Source organism: Athene cunicularia (assembly GCF_003259725.1).
Source record: "Athene cunicularia isolate RWA chromosome 4 unlocalized genomic scaffold, athCun1 chr4_part1, whole genome shotgun sequence".
NCBI lineage: Eukaryota > Metazoa > Chordata > Aves > Strigiformes > Strigidae > Athene > Athene cunicularia.
This window is the reverse complement of record NW_020799098.1, coordinates 24,124,266-24,138,784: the sequence shown is the minus strand read 5'-3', so window position 1 is coordinate 24,138,784 and position 14,519 is coordinate 24,124,266. Positions and strand designations below refer to the sequence as shown.

The 14,519-nt window shown below is 38.2% G+C and overlaps 1 protein-coding gene across 7 annotated transcripts in view; it reads right to left on the bottom strand.

The window, feature by feature from the left end:
* Positions 1–14,519, bottom strand: part of TBC1D1 (TBC1 domain family member 1) — a 111,045-nt gene that overhangs the window by 56,106 nt on the left and 40,420 nt on the right. For all 7 annotated transcript variants that reach the window (XM_026846994.1, XM_026846998.1, XM_026846995.1 and 4 more), the window contains exons 3-4: positions 4,990–5,523; positions 1,777–1,866 (exon numbers count right to left, since the gene is read on the bottom strand). In XM_026846994.1, coding sequence (XP_026702795.1) covers positions 1,777–1,866; positions 4,990–5,523 — 624 coding nt within the window. The remainder of the gene's footprint in view (positions 1–1,776; positions 1,867–4,989; positions 5,524–14,519) is intronic.

The following is a 14,519-nucleotide window of genomic DNA, read 5'->3' as shown; positions in this document are numbered from 1 at the left end:
ATTTTATATATATATATATATATATATATATATATATACATCTCCACTCGAAAAAAAAATTACAGGGATGAATAAATACTGTTTCAAGATGTATTTTACTCAATATTGGAAATAGCAAGGGACAAAAGCCTGCTCTGTTTTTCTTCTCTTACTGCTCAAGTGGTCAACAACTGCTTTAAATTTGTAAAAGCAAATCAAAGTAATAGTGAAAAATGGATTAACTTTTTTTTTTTTTCTTCTAAAGAAAAGCTTGGCTAGTTAAAAAAACCCACAGCAAACAAACCTAATCCAAAAAAGCTAGAAGCAAATAACAGCAAATCATTATCTTACATTTAAAAATGGGTAAATTAGCCACTACGAAAAGAAAAAGGTTTTGCCCAACATCATTAAGACGAGAACCCGTGATGCACTGAGTAGACCTGCACTATGCAAGTAAGCCAAGTGTAAAATAGTTCCTAGGGCAAAAAAGAGTGGCAAAATTCACATCCTGGTATACTAGGTCTTATTCCCATCCAAGGCCTGCAGTACAAACAAGCACTGCACTGGTTTAATTCAAGATGAATTTTTAGTTAAATTAGTGGGAACACCCATTCCTCAATAAATGCAAGTTTATTTATATAATTATAGTTCAGGTTAATTTCTCAGAGGTTTAAACTAAAATGATCTCTAACAGGTTTTAAAGGAATTAACTGCTAAGAACTCTATCCTAGTTTAATGAATTAAATTCAATTTTCTCCATTCACTTAAACTGAATCAAATCTGATACACAGACTAACTAAATACAAATAACACCCTGCTGGACAGAAAATGGCTAGTGAAAGACCAATCCCTGCATCGTGACACTGGTTAGTTAAAACAAACTATCTAGTCTATGAAATGTCTTTACAGTCATTTCAGTCTGCAGGTTGATATTTAAGCAATTCTCAAAGGAGAGTTCTCTTCTCCTGTACAGAGGACCCACCAGCAGTTAGTGCAGCTGACCATACGGGAGTGCTGTAATTGCCCAAGCTTTCCCATGTCCTTGATGTGATGGTGACTATTCTGTCTCACACCGCTGAGCCACTGCAGTAGCTGAGTGTGAATCACATACCCGTGTAAACTACACAATGCATCTTTACATGTGTAAGTTTTATCCCTTTCAAAACATCACCGCTTGAAGTAAGTCATGAGATAAATTGCTCCCTCACATAATCAGTCAGAGCCACGAAAACGACGCAGGACAAGGAAGCAAACTCTGTGGCATAAGGAACAGGGACTAACAGCAAATGAGGAGTCTCTGAAACATGCTTGTCCTCAGTGCACCCCACACATTACCGCTGCATGGTAGAGGGTTATCTTCTTTTACACGTGTGCAACTTATACTCCTGAAAAAAATGTATTTCTGAAGTATTTTTCAGATAACTCCTACATATCGTTTTTCTCCTTTCATTATCACTTCTTGAAAAATATGGCTCAGAGAATCCCAGATTTGCACAACTGTGAATCATGTCTGCTGGAATCTCAAACCAGAGCTGACCAGGGTGCTCCTTCGAGCTCATATTATTCATCCACCACACAGAGAAGTGAGTCCTTATCTCAGAAATTACAATGCAAAGCACGAGAAAAGAATGATGGTTTTACAGAATTACTGATTAACTAGCAACTTGTCAATAGCAATTACTGAAAACCGTTGGGGTGACAATCCATTTGAAACACTAGCAGAGAGGAGTACGTGAGCATTCACAGGTGGAGAATATTTAAACAAAAAAAGACAGAAAAAATACACTGCAATCTTACCTGAGAACAAAAGGATATTTCTTTAAAGCTTTTTTCAATTGCTACTTTTTTTGTGTCAGGACTGATAAGGTAAACTTCAGACTGGCCAATCTAAAAAGAGCAAAATAAACAGCAAGATGATAACAAGTAATATTACACTTCCTTTTGTCTCACTATAAAAATGTTTCCTGCACATAAATCTCGATTTTTTTTTTCTACCTGTATATTTAGACCAATTAGTGTATTATTACCAGAGAAAGAAAGAATACCAAAACAACACTGATTTGGCATTCAGAGCTCTGCACGTTACCGAACTGGAATTTAGTTTCACATTTGAGACAGGAGACTGAGAATAAGTTTATTATAATAATAAACTAATAATAATAATGATGTTTATTATAATAAACTCATAATTAATGAGTTTAATTAGATGAGAGTAATATTATACTACAAGTAGCTTACTTTGCACTGAGACAATATACTCACACTCCCTCTTCTAATTTTCTGCAGTCTTAGCTCATACCACATTCCCAAAAACTACTTAATCAAATTGTCCTAAAATTTAAATCCAAGTGTGTGCCTGCACCTGTATTCCACCAAATTAGGAGTTTATTTAAGACACATACAGCATTTAATTTAAAGGTTTTAGATCAAACTATACAGATGAGTTTATTGGAGTATATTTGCTAACTTAATTTAATCTATAGACCATTTGTGCAGCAGTGACCCAAAAGCTGATGTTAACTTTTAATGGGCAAAGGGCATTTATAAGGTGAAACTATTGTTTTCAGTTTTTCAGCTTCTGGCAACATCTTTGTAACATTTTAACAGATAAAATTTAAATTTCTTCTAAGTTTGTAGCACATCAGAAAGTCTGCTAAGGACAAGTCTCCTATCAGATTTTAGGGAAGATGGGTGCAATCTGGATCCATTCATGACTTAGACAAACCCGCTGAAGCTTCAACCACTAGCAAATCCCGAAAGATGCACATAAAAACATCAGCAGCACCAATATACCTGTAATTTCTTAAGAAAGAGGGAAGGGGGGAATCCTGTGTGTGAATGGATCAAGTGAGATGTTCCATCTGTGTGTGCCTAAAAACGGTCCTATGCATTCTACCTTCGACCTCTTTTTTCACTTCAACAGGTCACAATGATTTTCCCCAACTCCCTGCTGGTTTCCTTGTCTTGTACCCGGGACTGACCTCACACATGTTCATGGTGTTATTTCTTCCAACACCCACTCAGCAGCCTCCTCCTGCTTGCTGCTGCCTTTCCCTCCCTGCAGCAAGAAGAGGCTCCTTCTTAGGTCAGCCCCACATACTCCTTTCACACTTGGTCTCAGGGCAGGCAGCAGGAATCATTTGAAACCAACTGAATGAGGGGGGAAAAAATACACCCCCTCTTTCCCTCCCTACCCCCCTAAAATACAGCCAGGAGAAAAGCCTAAAAATAATTTTAAAAACACCCCCCAAAATCCTAAGAAATTGGCTAGGAGAGCAGTTCTTCAGGAAGAGATAGCAAAATCAGGACTGTCTGAACCAGGTGAGGAGACACCTCATACACCACCCAACCTCTGCTGCAGTCCTGAGGAAAATTCAAGTAAGAACTTTAACTGAGAAAATACAAACCAATTTTTCCCTCTAGATATAAAGTTACCTTTAAGGATTTTATTTGTAGCCACGCAGAAATTGATAAGCAAAGGTGCAGAACTGTGCACGCTGCATACATACTGTTACTCAGAACTTGTGGAACACAGGGGACAGCTAACCAACAAACAACTCTGCCACGAGCTGCTAGCTTGTGGATACCAGAGGCACAAACCACAGTTACTTCAATTCCTTATATTCAGATAAATTTAGATTGGCTATATGGCAAAAGAATACAACTAGGCATACTAAACAGTATTTTCCCAGGCAAAAGGCACCCAAAGATAGAAAGCCAGCTCAGCAGAGACTCACGATCTGGAAATGACCCTATCAGCACTGATGTTATATTCAGGCTGAATCTGCATGTGTCTTTGAGAACTGTTGCATCTAAACTGAAATAAGAGGATCTGGACCTAAGCAGTCCATCTATAATGCTTCCTATATCTAAAATTTGTGCCATGAATTAATAGTGAAGTAAGTATTTGTTTAAAAAATAGGCATTATTATAGAGGGCATCTGTATTTTGTGTAAAATATGTGCTCAGGGGAAGAAGGTAAAAATGGAATTGGGTTTTGTGGAGCACAAAATTTCTGTCCACGTTCTTTTACTTTTCTCTCTGATGCCAGCCTGCCATGACTAAACAGAAGTTAGCTATACCTGATTTAAAACCACTCCTCTTTGTGTGTTACTTTTTACAAACATAACACTTTGGCAATCCTCCTTAAAGCAGCACTTCTGTTTCCCCTTCTCCAAAAAAACTGCTATAACTGCATCCACTCCACTGTTAACTGTCCCGAAAAACTCCCAGCCCCAGCAACATCAGGCAGATGCAAGATGACATTATAATAGCCAACCATTGCAGTATCAGCTCTGGGCTTGCATTATGTTCATAAGATACAAGATATATAAAATGCATTATATAGAAGATATCTAAAGTATATAACTTATCTATCATGAGGGTTGTGAAAGGAAGAAATAACACATTCCTTACATGTTTCTCAGATCTTGAAAAATATTTTTGCTGCTTGCCTATCAAGGCAAAGGCATTGCTAGCCACACAAGAGCAGGACAGGAGTGGAGATAGGCGTGGAGTAGCCTAGGAAGTTACTACACTGCTCCATCATTACACAGACATGTTAGTAGCAGGAACATGTTCATGAATTGAGCTGCTTATCATGGGACATAAAATCTATAGCTCCTAGTCATAGTTTGGTCCTTCTGCTCTAGTTACAGGTAACTCATTCACCTGGAAACTTATTTTTGCTGTTACTAGTTAAGTGCAATTGTACGTACCATTTTGCAATTGTATAACTACCTACTAAATTGCTGTAGTTTTCTAAAAGCTGTCTTTAGAAGCCCAGTGTTTCAGGTAGTGCTGTTTTAAACTATTTAATACAAATTTATTTTGACTATGTAAAACAGTTTACATTGACTGGTAAGGCAAGTTTAAGTTAAACTCTGGTAATTGCAACTATTAAAGTTATTAAAGAAGTAATTGCCATCTGTCAGAACATCTGCTTTGGTGTTTGCTACTCCAAACTTGAAGATGTGAAAACACCACCAAGAGCTGCAAATCTTGCTTTACCGTAAACAACATTGTCCGGTTTTCTGCAATGTCTGTTGGCTGCACAACACTGTGTCCATAGATAAGTTGACTTTTTAGGTTCAGTGAAATTGCATCTTCTTCAAAAGACCTGACAAAGCTATTACTCCTATGGCTTCCCTCTTGAAAATCCTTCTTAAAAGCAAAGGAACGAAGCCCGGGCTGAGAAAAGGATTTTCTAATTGGCCTTTTCTCCTCTTCTTCACTGACCAAGGGCTGGAAGACAGCCCGAAATTTGTTGCTGAAAGAGAAGCCTCCAAAGTTATTGGCAGTTTCATGTTGTTGGGATGATGAGTTGAAATCTGATTTTTTTGTATAACTTGCACGATTAAATTTCTCGATGCATTCATCTATGAGGGCTGGAGGTGCATTTTTATGTGCTACAGTCACCCGTCCACAGAACAGCACCTCAAACTTTTTAGCAAAAGGGTCTTCAACATCTGAGAAATTATTGTGAAACTCTTCTTGACGAGCAATTTTCCCCGCTTGTCGAATAGAGCTTATGATCTCAGGCACCTACAGAAGGGGAAAAATATACACAACATTAGAATTCGGTGCTTTATGACAAACAAATTGCAACACTAAGAGGTGCTCCCTGCTGTCATTTTTCTGGAATGGCTAATTTGGTTTTGCTTTCTGGAAGACCAGTTGAAGTGATCTTGTATCTGTCCAACTGACACATTATAAAAGTTAAACACTGACTAAATTAATTGCTCACTTGTCTCCCTGCCAGGAGTTCACCATCTTCAACACTTTGTCAAAAGAGCCTCATGTCTTGTAATGCTCTCTTTTCAGTAAAAGTTTTGTACCTGAAGTATAATGCAACAAATTCAAACTCAAAGTGAAAGATAAAAATACTTCAGAAAGCGTAAGAGAAGCCACAGACTAATTATTAGGGAAAGTTGTTTAATTTCTGTTATTTTTCACTCCCCGCTCTTACTCAAACATTCATATAATGTAATTAACAAGTCTTGTAAATTTGCTTTCACCTTCGTAATACCATATTACATTGCTATGGCAGTTTGATGTTTGGAGGGTTTTTTAACTGTAAATAGCTGTGTTTTTTAACGAAACATATTCATTATTTTAGATCTAGATCCTAGATGACACTTTCAAATATTACTTCCACATACAGTATCACTTGCCGGGCATCTGTATGAAAAAGCAGTCTGCTACAGCCCACAGATGTTGTCATTATAAAAAAAAAAAAACCTAAACTGCCATCTGATATATTTTAAGTAACAGTAAACAGTCACAGTTTCTGATACAGTTATAAGGTAGGAACATCTGCTGAACTGCTGCAAGGCCGATGATTGGTTACATCCCACTGCTCTGACAGTAGGAGATTATGGCAGCAGCACAGGCTGCAGAAGAACCTTAATGACAAATGCAGGGCCATCATTTATAATTACAAAAGATAATTCTGCCAACTTCTTAATTTCCCCAAATTACTTTGAGAAAAATCCATGCTAAGTGTGCCAGTTTACTAACAAAACAAATCTCTTCTGTCAAGCATCAACTGGAGCTTGCTTACTTATAAGTATTTGGTTGTGGATAATGTAGAAAGAAGCATGGGAGCAGCAGACTAAAACAGTAGCCCAGAAGAACCATCTCCCCTATAAGACAAGGCATCCCTAAACCCAAGAATGCTTCAGAGACATGACTTTTGCCTTTTTCAGACATTTCTATGTTATCTAACAAGCATAATGAAATAATGTACATAAACCACCGCAGGAAACAGCAAAGGACTCAGAGGGGAAAAAAAGGTTGAACAGTGAAAATTGAATACTTATATTCAGGGTGCTCATAAAGACCTCAGTAGCGTTCTTTTTATAGACAAGGAAGCACAGACATACAGAGATGGATGGATGGATGGATGGATGGATGGATGGATGGATGGATGGATACACACACACATACACACACATATACAGAGCTAGTGGATTTAAGAAGATAAGTAACAGATTACAAAATAAATAAATGGAACAACTCAGGAAGCATTACTTCACCCTTGAGCACAAGGCATGACTCATCAACTAATCACTCAGCAAAGACAATGGGGGAGACATAAGAAAAGCAGGGTCATGACTGTCATGACTGCAGAAGTCTGTTCTCAGCTGTCACGAATCAGTCGGAAAGCCTTGGGTTCAGGCAGCTTTGTGCCTAACTTTTTAATCATATACAAGAAGAACATAAGGGTATAATGAATCCTTATTACCTCAAATGATATGCGTTTGCTCCACAGTTAGCTCAAGGTTCACCTCAGTTTTATTTACCTAATACTCCTTCAAAGAACCAATTTTTAGTTACATAACATATAAGGATGACAGTGAAACATAAAATCTTTACCCAACGCTTCAGCATTTTCTAATAAACACATATTGCTCTTGTGGGAGTGTCTGGACTCAACAGCCATAGGCAATTTTGCTTCTGAGTTGCCCAAAATACATGCAGAGACCTGTGATCCCACCACTGCCTCTGCTGAGGCTGCATAGGCAACAATGAAGGAATGAGGTATTTTCTGGGAAATGTTCACTTTGTTAAAGACAGGAACATCAGATCTCACCCAGGCAGAGCGCCACTATCTCAAGCAGGATTGAGCTCCCCCAGCACCACCCATGCTGATGACCATAAGGAGAGTTTCCAGAGCGACAGGAGCTGCAAGGGGTTATAGCTGAGCTAAAGCCCAGGCAAGGCATTAAGGAACCATCACAGAGGTACCATTATTCAATTTGATTTCTTCAATGTTTTTAGTTATCAGACACCTTGAACACTAACAAAATTGCTATCTAGCAGTGGCTGGACTTTACATACAGACAGTAGTTGAAGACACTACATCACAAAGAATGACTCTGCAGTAGTTAATGAACTTCACATTTGAGGAGACCTAGCAGACCTGTTGATGAAAACCAAGAGGATTATTTATTTATTTGCACGCTGGCTAAGGCTTGAATTATGTCATTTATAAGTAACAGCTGGCGTCCATGCTACACTTACTGAAAAATAGACTCCTCTGTGCCTGCTTATTAACCTAAAAAAACCTCACAGCCTGTTAATATCATTTTATTACTTCTGATTAAGCAATTGATACAGCACTGCTCTAGCAGAAGCAGCAAATCACCATCTCACTTCCCTGTGACCCTAACATATGTTGAACATTAATCTCTTTTCATTAGTAAAGACAAGATGCCATGAAGAATGAAAAAAACAAAACAAAACAAAACAGTTTTCCTGGAACTGTTCTTGGCCTGATCAAGATTTGTGCTCTTTTCATCTACCTGTACTGCTCCATCCCTTTTATGCAAGTATCTGGAAACAAAGAATCCACATACTCCTGTTCCTCTAATCCTGGCTCTCTCAGCAAACAGACGTGGATGCTGAATACATAAAGATCAACTAAACATTAGTTTAAAAAACAAAAAAGAGAAAAGAAAAAAGCTATGAAATGTAAATAAATATATTTATTTCAAATTCTTAAAATAAACAATGTAGGCTTTATCCTGGCAAATGTTTATTAACCACAGATGGAAATTTTCCAGATTAAGCAGCATGACACTGGGCGAACAGTAACCACATCTCATTGCAAATCTCCAGCAATTAATTAAGATGTAAACTGAATCACGTTTTATGGCTCTTCAGTTTGTATCAAAAAGCAGCAGGGATCAAGTTACTCCTGAATTAAGTTAATGTTGCTCGGTGTTTTTTAAAGGTTGTGGGGTTCTTTGTGAACATAAGAAAAAGTCTTTTTTATTGTAAGGTGGCCCCATGCTGGCACAGTTTGTCCAGAGGTTGCAGTCTCCATCCTTGTATGCAAACTCTGACTGGACACAGCCTTGAGCAACCTGGTCTAGGTGACCCTGCTTTGAGCAGTGGGTTGAACTAGATGACCTTCAGAGGTCCCATCTTACCTCAGCTTGGTGAGTTAGTATCCAACATCTATACAGACCCATAGCTAATTGTGTCTACTGATCTGAATTTGTTAAGACACTGGGGGAGGACTGTTGTACATATGTGTGATTTCTTCCTGCCACACAAATTCTCTTTTCTAGCATACTTCTATTCTTAACTGTTGTCTAACTTGTTTATCAGTATAAATATATAATTAGTGGATAAAGATTATTTTTGTAATCAAAAAAACAACTGCTGATGACCTAAAATTATTTCCCTAAACCCACAAAACTAAGTATAGAACAGCAGTGTAAGCAACGATGAAACTTTACCAAACACAGAACATGACCTTTTCATCACTTACTCTGGGCCAAACAGAACTGGTGAACAGAAGACACAACTGAAAAATATTAGGAAAAGTTTCTGCATTTAGTGTCTGAATTAGATACAGAAAAATAAGATGTATCTAAAACCATTAAAACTAACATTGGACTGATGTGGTTCGGGCTTTTTTTTTTTTTTTTTTAAGTATACCATGTTATTTCTGCTATGACGAGAATGTTTATTTTTCAGAGACAAAGCAGGGAACCAAATTGCTGAGTACTCTTGTAAACTGACCCTTGGGTAATCAAGCAAAACACAAACCAACACCTAGAATTTCCTAATGTTTGGTAATCTATTACTAGATAAACAGCTACAGCTTCTACACCATGCACCAAATCATGAGAGAAGGCAATAATTTTTAAACATGCACAGGTTTGCTAGATCTGAAGAACAAGGAACAGCTCTTCCCCTTAACAAAAAGGGAAACTGCAGATGCATTTTTTTCCCCATGGAACCCAGAAGTCACCCTGTAGGTTTACATACAAACATGCAGTGAGATGTCAATGTCTTTAGCCTGTCAGTGGATTTGAGAAAAGAGTGGGAAGCTATTTTAATGAAAAAGGCCCAGCAACAGCTGAGGACAGCAGCTGCCTTTTGGTAAACAAGATCTGACTAAAAAAAGATGCCCTGTTTCTTTAATACACAGTAGGTAGAAAAACAAAGCGTGCCACATAAAAAGAACTGTTAATACATCAACTGGCTAGGACTAGGAAAAAAAAGTGGGACTGTAGACTGAGTAAAAAGATATGTTCTGGTTAATGTCTAGGCTATAGTGACACTATTCAAGTTAGAATTAGGTATACTGCATTTAAATCTTCTAAGGAGGACATTGGCTCCATTGTGTAAACCTGATACTTTGTATAAACGATGCAGGCCTTGCTAAGGACCATGCCCTTGAAGAGAAGCTAAAAGATTGATAAAAGGGGAACATCCTGCCCCAAAAGGAGCCAAAGGCTGGATGATTACCTGAGAAGCATTAAGTCAACGAAAATCTGTGGCAACTATAGGAAAGGTAAGGGCAGCAGGGGGAGATTGTAACCACTGACTCAATTCAAGATCAAAATGCCTATAAGGAGCATACATGCTAATTTACATCGCAAGTGAGGCTAATTTAAATGTAACTAATTAACGAGAGACAATGTGATAAGAAACTAACCAATGGTTATTACAGTAAGCGTGTATTTGTGTAGTTTGAAGTGTATAAATACATTGAAGCTCTTTTGTGCAGTGTGCTAGCTTTGTGGAATTACCATCTAACACCCATCTCTGCATGGACAAGAAGTAAAAGAAATACCTTGACCCTGTGTGTATTGGCTTGTATACCAGGTGAGAGAACCCTTCTTTTGGGATAACAGGATGATGTATGATTTTAGATGCTAACTATAGTAAAAACCTATCAGTTTATACCTACCAGTCCCTTCATAAGGCTTCAGGTCAGCGAAGGACTCAAGCAAAGGCTTAACTATTTCAAGAGAGTAGGTGGTTTTGTTTAATATAAGACAGACCCGTGTTGTTGGGAACTGGTCTTATACAATAGACTCCATAAATTCTTGGAGACTGAAAACCATTAGGGTCAGATCTTGAGTTGAACCTCAGAAAGTCTCACACCACCCTTGGCTGGAATAAAGCCTTAAAAGTCTTTCACAAACCTCTTGAAACAAATAGATGCTTTGATTAAGTGAGTTTTGCCTGCCTACTTAAGTACGAGAGGACATCTGAATTATTTTTAAGTGGGTTTACTTGCCTTTTTTTCTGACCGTACCCGGCTCAATATAATATGCCAAGTAGTACAAAATACTGTTTGCTGTTAATACCTTTCATTCTCTATTTTACTAGAGAGTGCTGCTACAGGAAAAAGAGTCCATAGCTAAATATCTTGGGAAAAGCCATTTATTGGGACACATAGCAATATTTTTGTCACCCGTAAGTTACTTAGTAAAAGTGCTTTGTAAAAGTAAAAAGAACAGAAGAAGGTAAATAATTTTTGAGACATACACAACATATTTAAAAAGATGATACAGCAAAGTATTTATTTGCATTTTTAAGAGACTGCATAAAATCCTTCATTTCAGTAGTCTGATATGTACTAAAAAGCAGTTGGTCTGTTTTCAGCACATTTGTAGCAGAAAAGCTGTGCAGTAACAAAACAGATCAATGCTTCCAGTCTTTATCACTCCTTAAACCCACACTGGTGGTCAAATTACTGTTTTGAACAGTTTTCTCCACTAAATGGATTTAAAGTTTGGCATTTTTGATCTAAAGCATTTGAATTTATACATTTCACTGTTTTGTTGGTTTTTTGTTTTTGTTTTGTTTTGTTTTTTTAAAATCAAGATACTGCACAATTTCTCTTTTCAGAATCACAGAATAATTTAATTTGGATGTGATCTCTGACAGTGCAGCCCCCCACATAAAGCAAAGTAAACTTTCAAGTTAGATCCAGCTTCAAACTTAGAAAGGACACTGGGGGTCACATCCAGCTGAGTTCCAAGTAACCCCAATGACAGGGACTGCACAACCTCCTCTTCCTCACGAGAAACCTACTGCTGCCAAAAAAAGAAGGGCAAGGCACAATCAGCTGAGACTTCTTTTGTGAGCAGTCTTGCCCACTAGTTTAACCAGAGAACAAATGAAAAACTTCTAACACAAAACCATAGTCTTTAGTCTCTCACTGAAGTAAAAAAAAGAGAAGTTTTAAAAGCAACAGAATTTCCTTAATCCTCAACATTAGTAGAAATTCAGGGTAGAAAACAGTAACAAAATTTTCAAGTTAATTTCCATTCCAGTGAAAAACCTTTTATATTCAGGTCTTATCTCAGGTGTCTTCGCAGAGCTTTTTATTCTATTATCTGGCTTGAAGACTGCTCTACAGCATCCTACACCTCACTGACTTTTTCCAGTCATTAACTTCAATTCTCATTTTCCAAATTTTCATCCCTTGATTCCTAATCAACAGTTCTGTGGAGTATTTTAATTATTAGCTTTCTTCCTTTGCTAATTGTTGACTTTTATTTCTCTCACAAAGCCACTTTCAAACCAAGACCTAAATCAGAAAGGCAGAAAGTTTATAGTGCCTCCAGTCCCTGAATGACAACCATTTTTTGCAAGCTCCTGTCAGTTTTTCTGTGCATAACAAATGCACCAGGGCTAGAGCCAAAGTGAGATTCTTACCAACAGCTCCCTAAGTACTTAAGATCAGTGGGTGCAGGGAGAGACAGTTCACCTTTGCTCCATGACTTCACACGTCAAGGCATACAATCCAAAACTTTGCTGCTGTATCCTCACTGCTCATAACCCAACTATGAACCATGCCACTGTCAGCAGCTTCACCATCTGTGCATGCTGGTCTAGCTCATTTCTCTCTACAGTACCTATAATGTACTAGGTGTCGTATTTAACCAGGGAAATTGTGGATATCTTTTCAGAATGGAGAAGAAATCAGAGCACAAGCAGAGGGCCAGGAGGGGTAGCCAGGCCAGCAGCCAGCAGGGCTAACCACACTACAGGCGTGCTGCTCAGGAAGGACTGTCAAACCAGACTTGCAAAGGCAAGACTAAGATGTCATTTCAACCTTGATAAGGGAAAGATCAATAGCTGAATAATGACCTATGAAAATAAAAGCGATCATACATGTGTCTGCTTGTGGGTGCTTGTTTGCTTAGTTAGGTTAGAACGGGCATTATACAGAGAATGGGATAAGTGAGGGTGATGGGGCTAAGACTCAAATTTTTCAGGGATATATGTAAGAAGCTGATGAACAAGAGAGCACTAAAATTCAAAAGATATTCTGTGTAGGGCGGGTGAGAGTCATCTATTTAAATCCAGTTCTTTCTGACTTGGAGCATGGTGAACAAGTGACACTAGTGTCCTCTGAGATGACTCTGGCACAGTAAGCAGCAAGAGTGTAGCCAACATGCACTCTTACAGTTTATCATAAAAGGCCATAAAGGTGATTAGACTTCCTACACATGTCAAGTGCTGCCTCCAGAAGACTGATAAGTAATGCAGATTGATGCCATGGGTACTGTATGACACTTTCACAGTATCACATTCCTCTTAATATTACAGACAAATCTCAGCTCAAGAACCTTCCTCATGACTCCTCAGACAGATGGAAAAGGTTACACTTTTTGCAAAGTCATGTCAGTTGGAATGCACTCCATACAATTTAAAGAGGCACAAAAAGGTTTTCTTTCCTTTCTGAAAAAAACAATATTTGCAGAATCTGTTTATAGATTATTGTAAACAAGCTCAGAAATAGAACATAATTGTACTTGCTGTTCTAGAGAAGTTGGACTGCTCTATTTTGTGGTGGAGCTTCCTTCCCAAGAGAGATGCATCATGTTGCTGATACACTTTGGGGTTTTCTTTCACATTCTCTCAAGACATACCTTACTTGAAGCCCAAAATACAACAAAACCTGGCTGCTCTCCATAAATAAACTGCCATGTCCCAGACTGCTGCTTGCTTCTGGACCCCTCCCCATGAAAATCCATGATCCAAAAGCAAACTGAAGCTGGCAGAAGGCCTCCGTGGGCTTTTAGTGCACCTCCAAATGCAATGGCACCTGACTGGCTCTGAAGCGGGTATTCCTACAAAATCTACTTTTGGGAAACCTATTAATACACTATGCCCTGTGTCTGGAGAGCTTATCACATGGTGTTCACTAATTCATTCTTCCCCTGTCCCCTTCCATCCTCACAATACAAACCTTCTCTTTTCATCTTGCACTGCTTCATCAGCTCCTCCATTCAGTACCATAAACTTTCAAGCAACAAATATGAAATAAAGCAAGTCAACAGATATTTCAAATATCACATAAACATCCTCATGGTATTATTTTCTCCACTTTTTGTTTCAAAGTTTTCTTTGCACACAATCTCACAAATGAAAACAGCATTTGAAGACATACCAGTAGTTGCTGGTCATACCTTCAAGATTCCTGGCTCGCATTTTACAAGGTGACTGTTGAAAAAGGAGACAATACCTATATATAAGTGATAGCTATAAACATCTGTGCTCATTCATTATCAAAAGACATTAATTTTTTGGGGGGAAGGGAGGAAGTGGAATTGCAAATATCAAGTAGCTCCCTTCACAGCGCTGAGACAGGTCTGGGGCTGAGTAGGAGGCTACAGGTGGGAAACAGAAGGAAGCCTATTCTTAATTATAAATGGGAAAAGCAATGGCATTTGAAAGCTTTCAGGACAATGTTTTTTTTCTTGTTTTTTTTTTTTGGG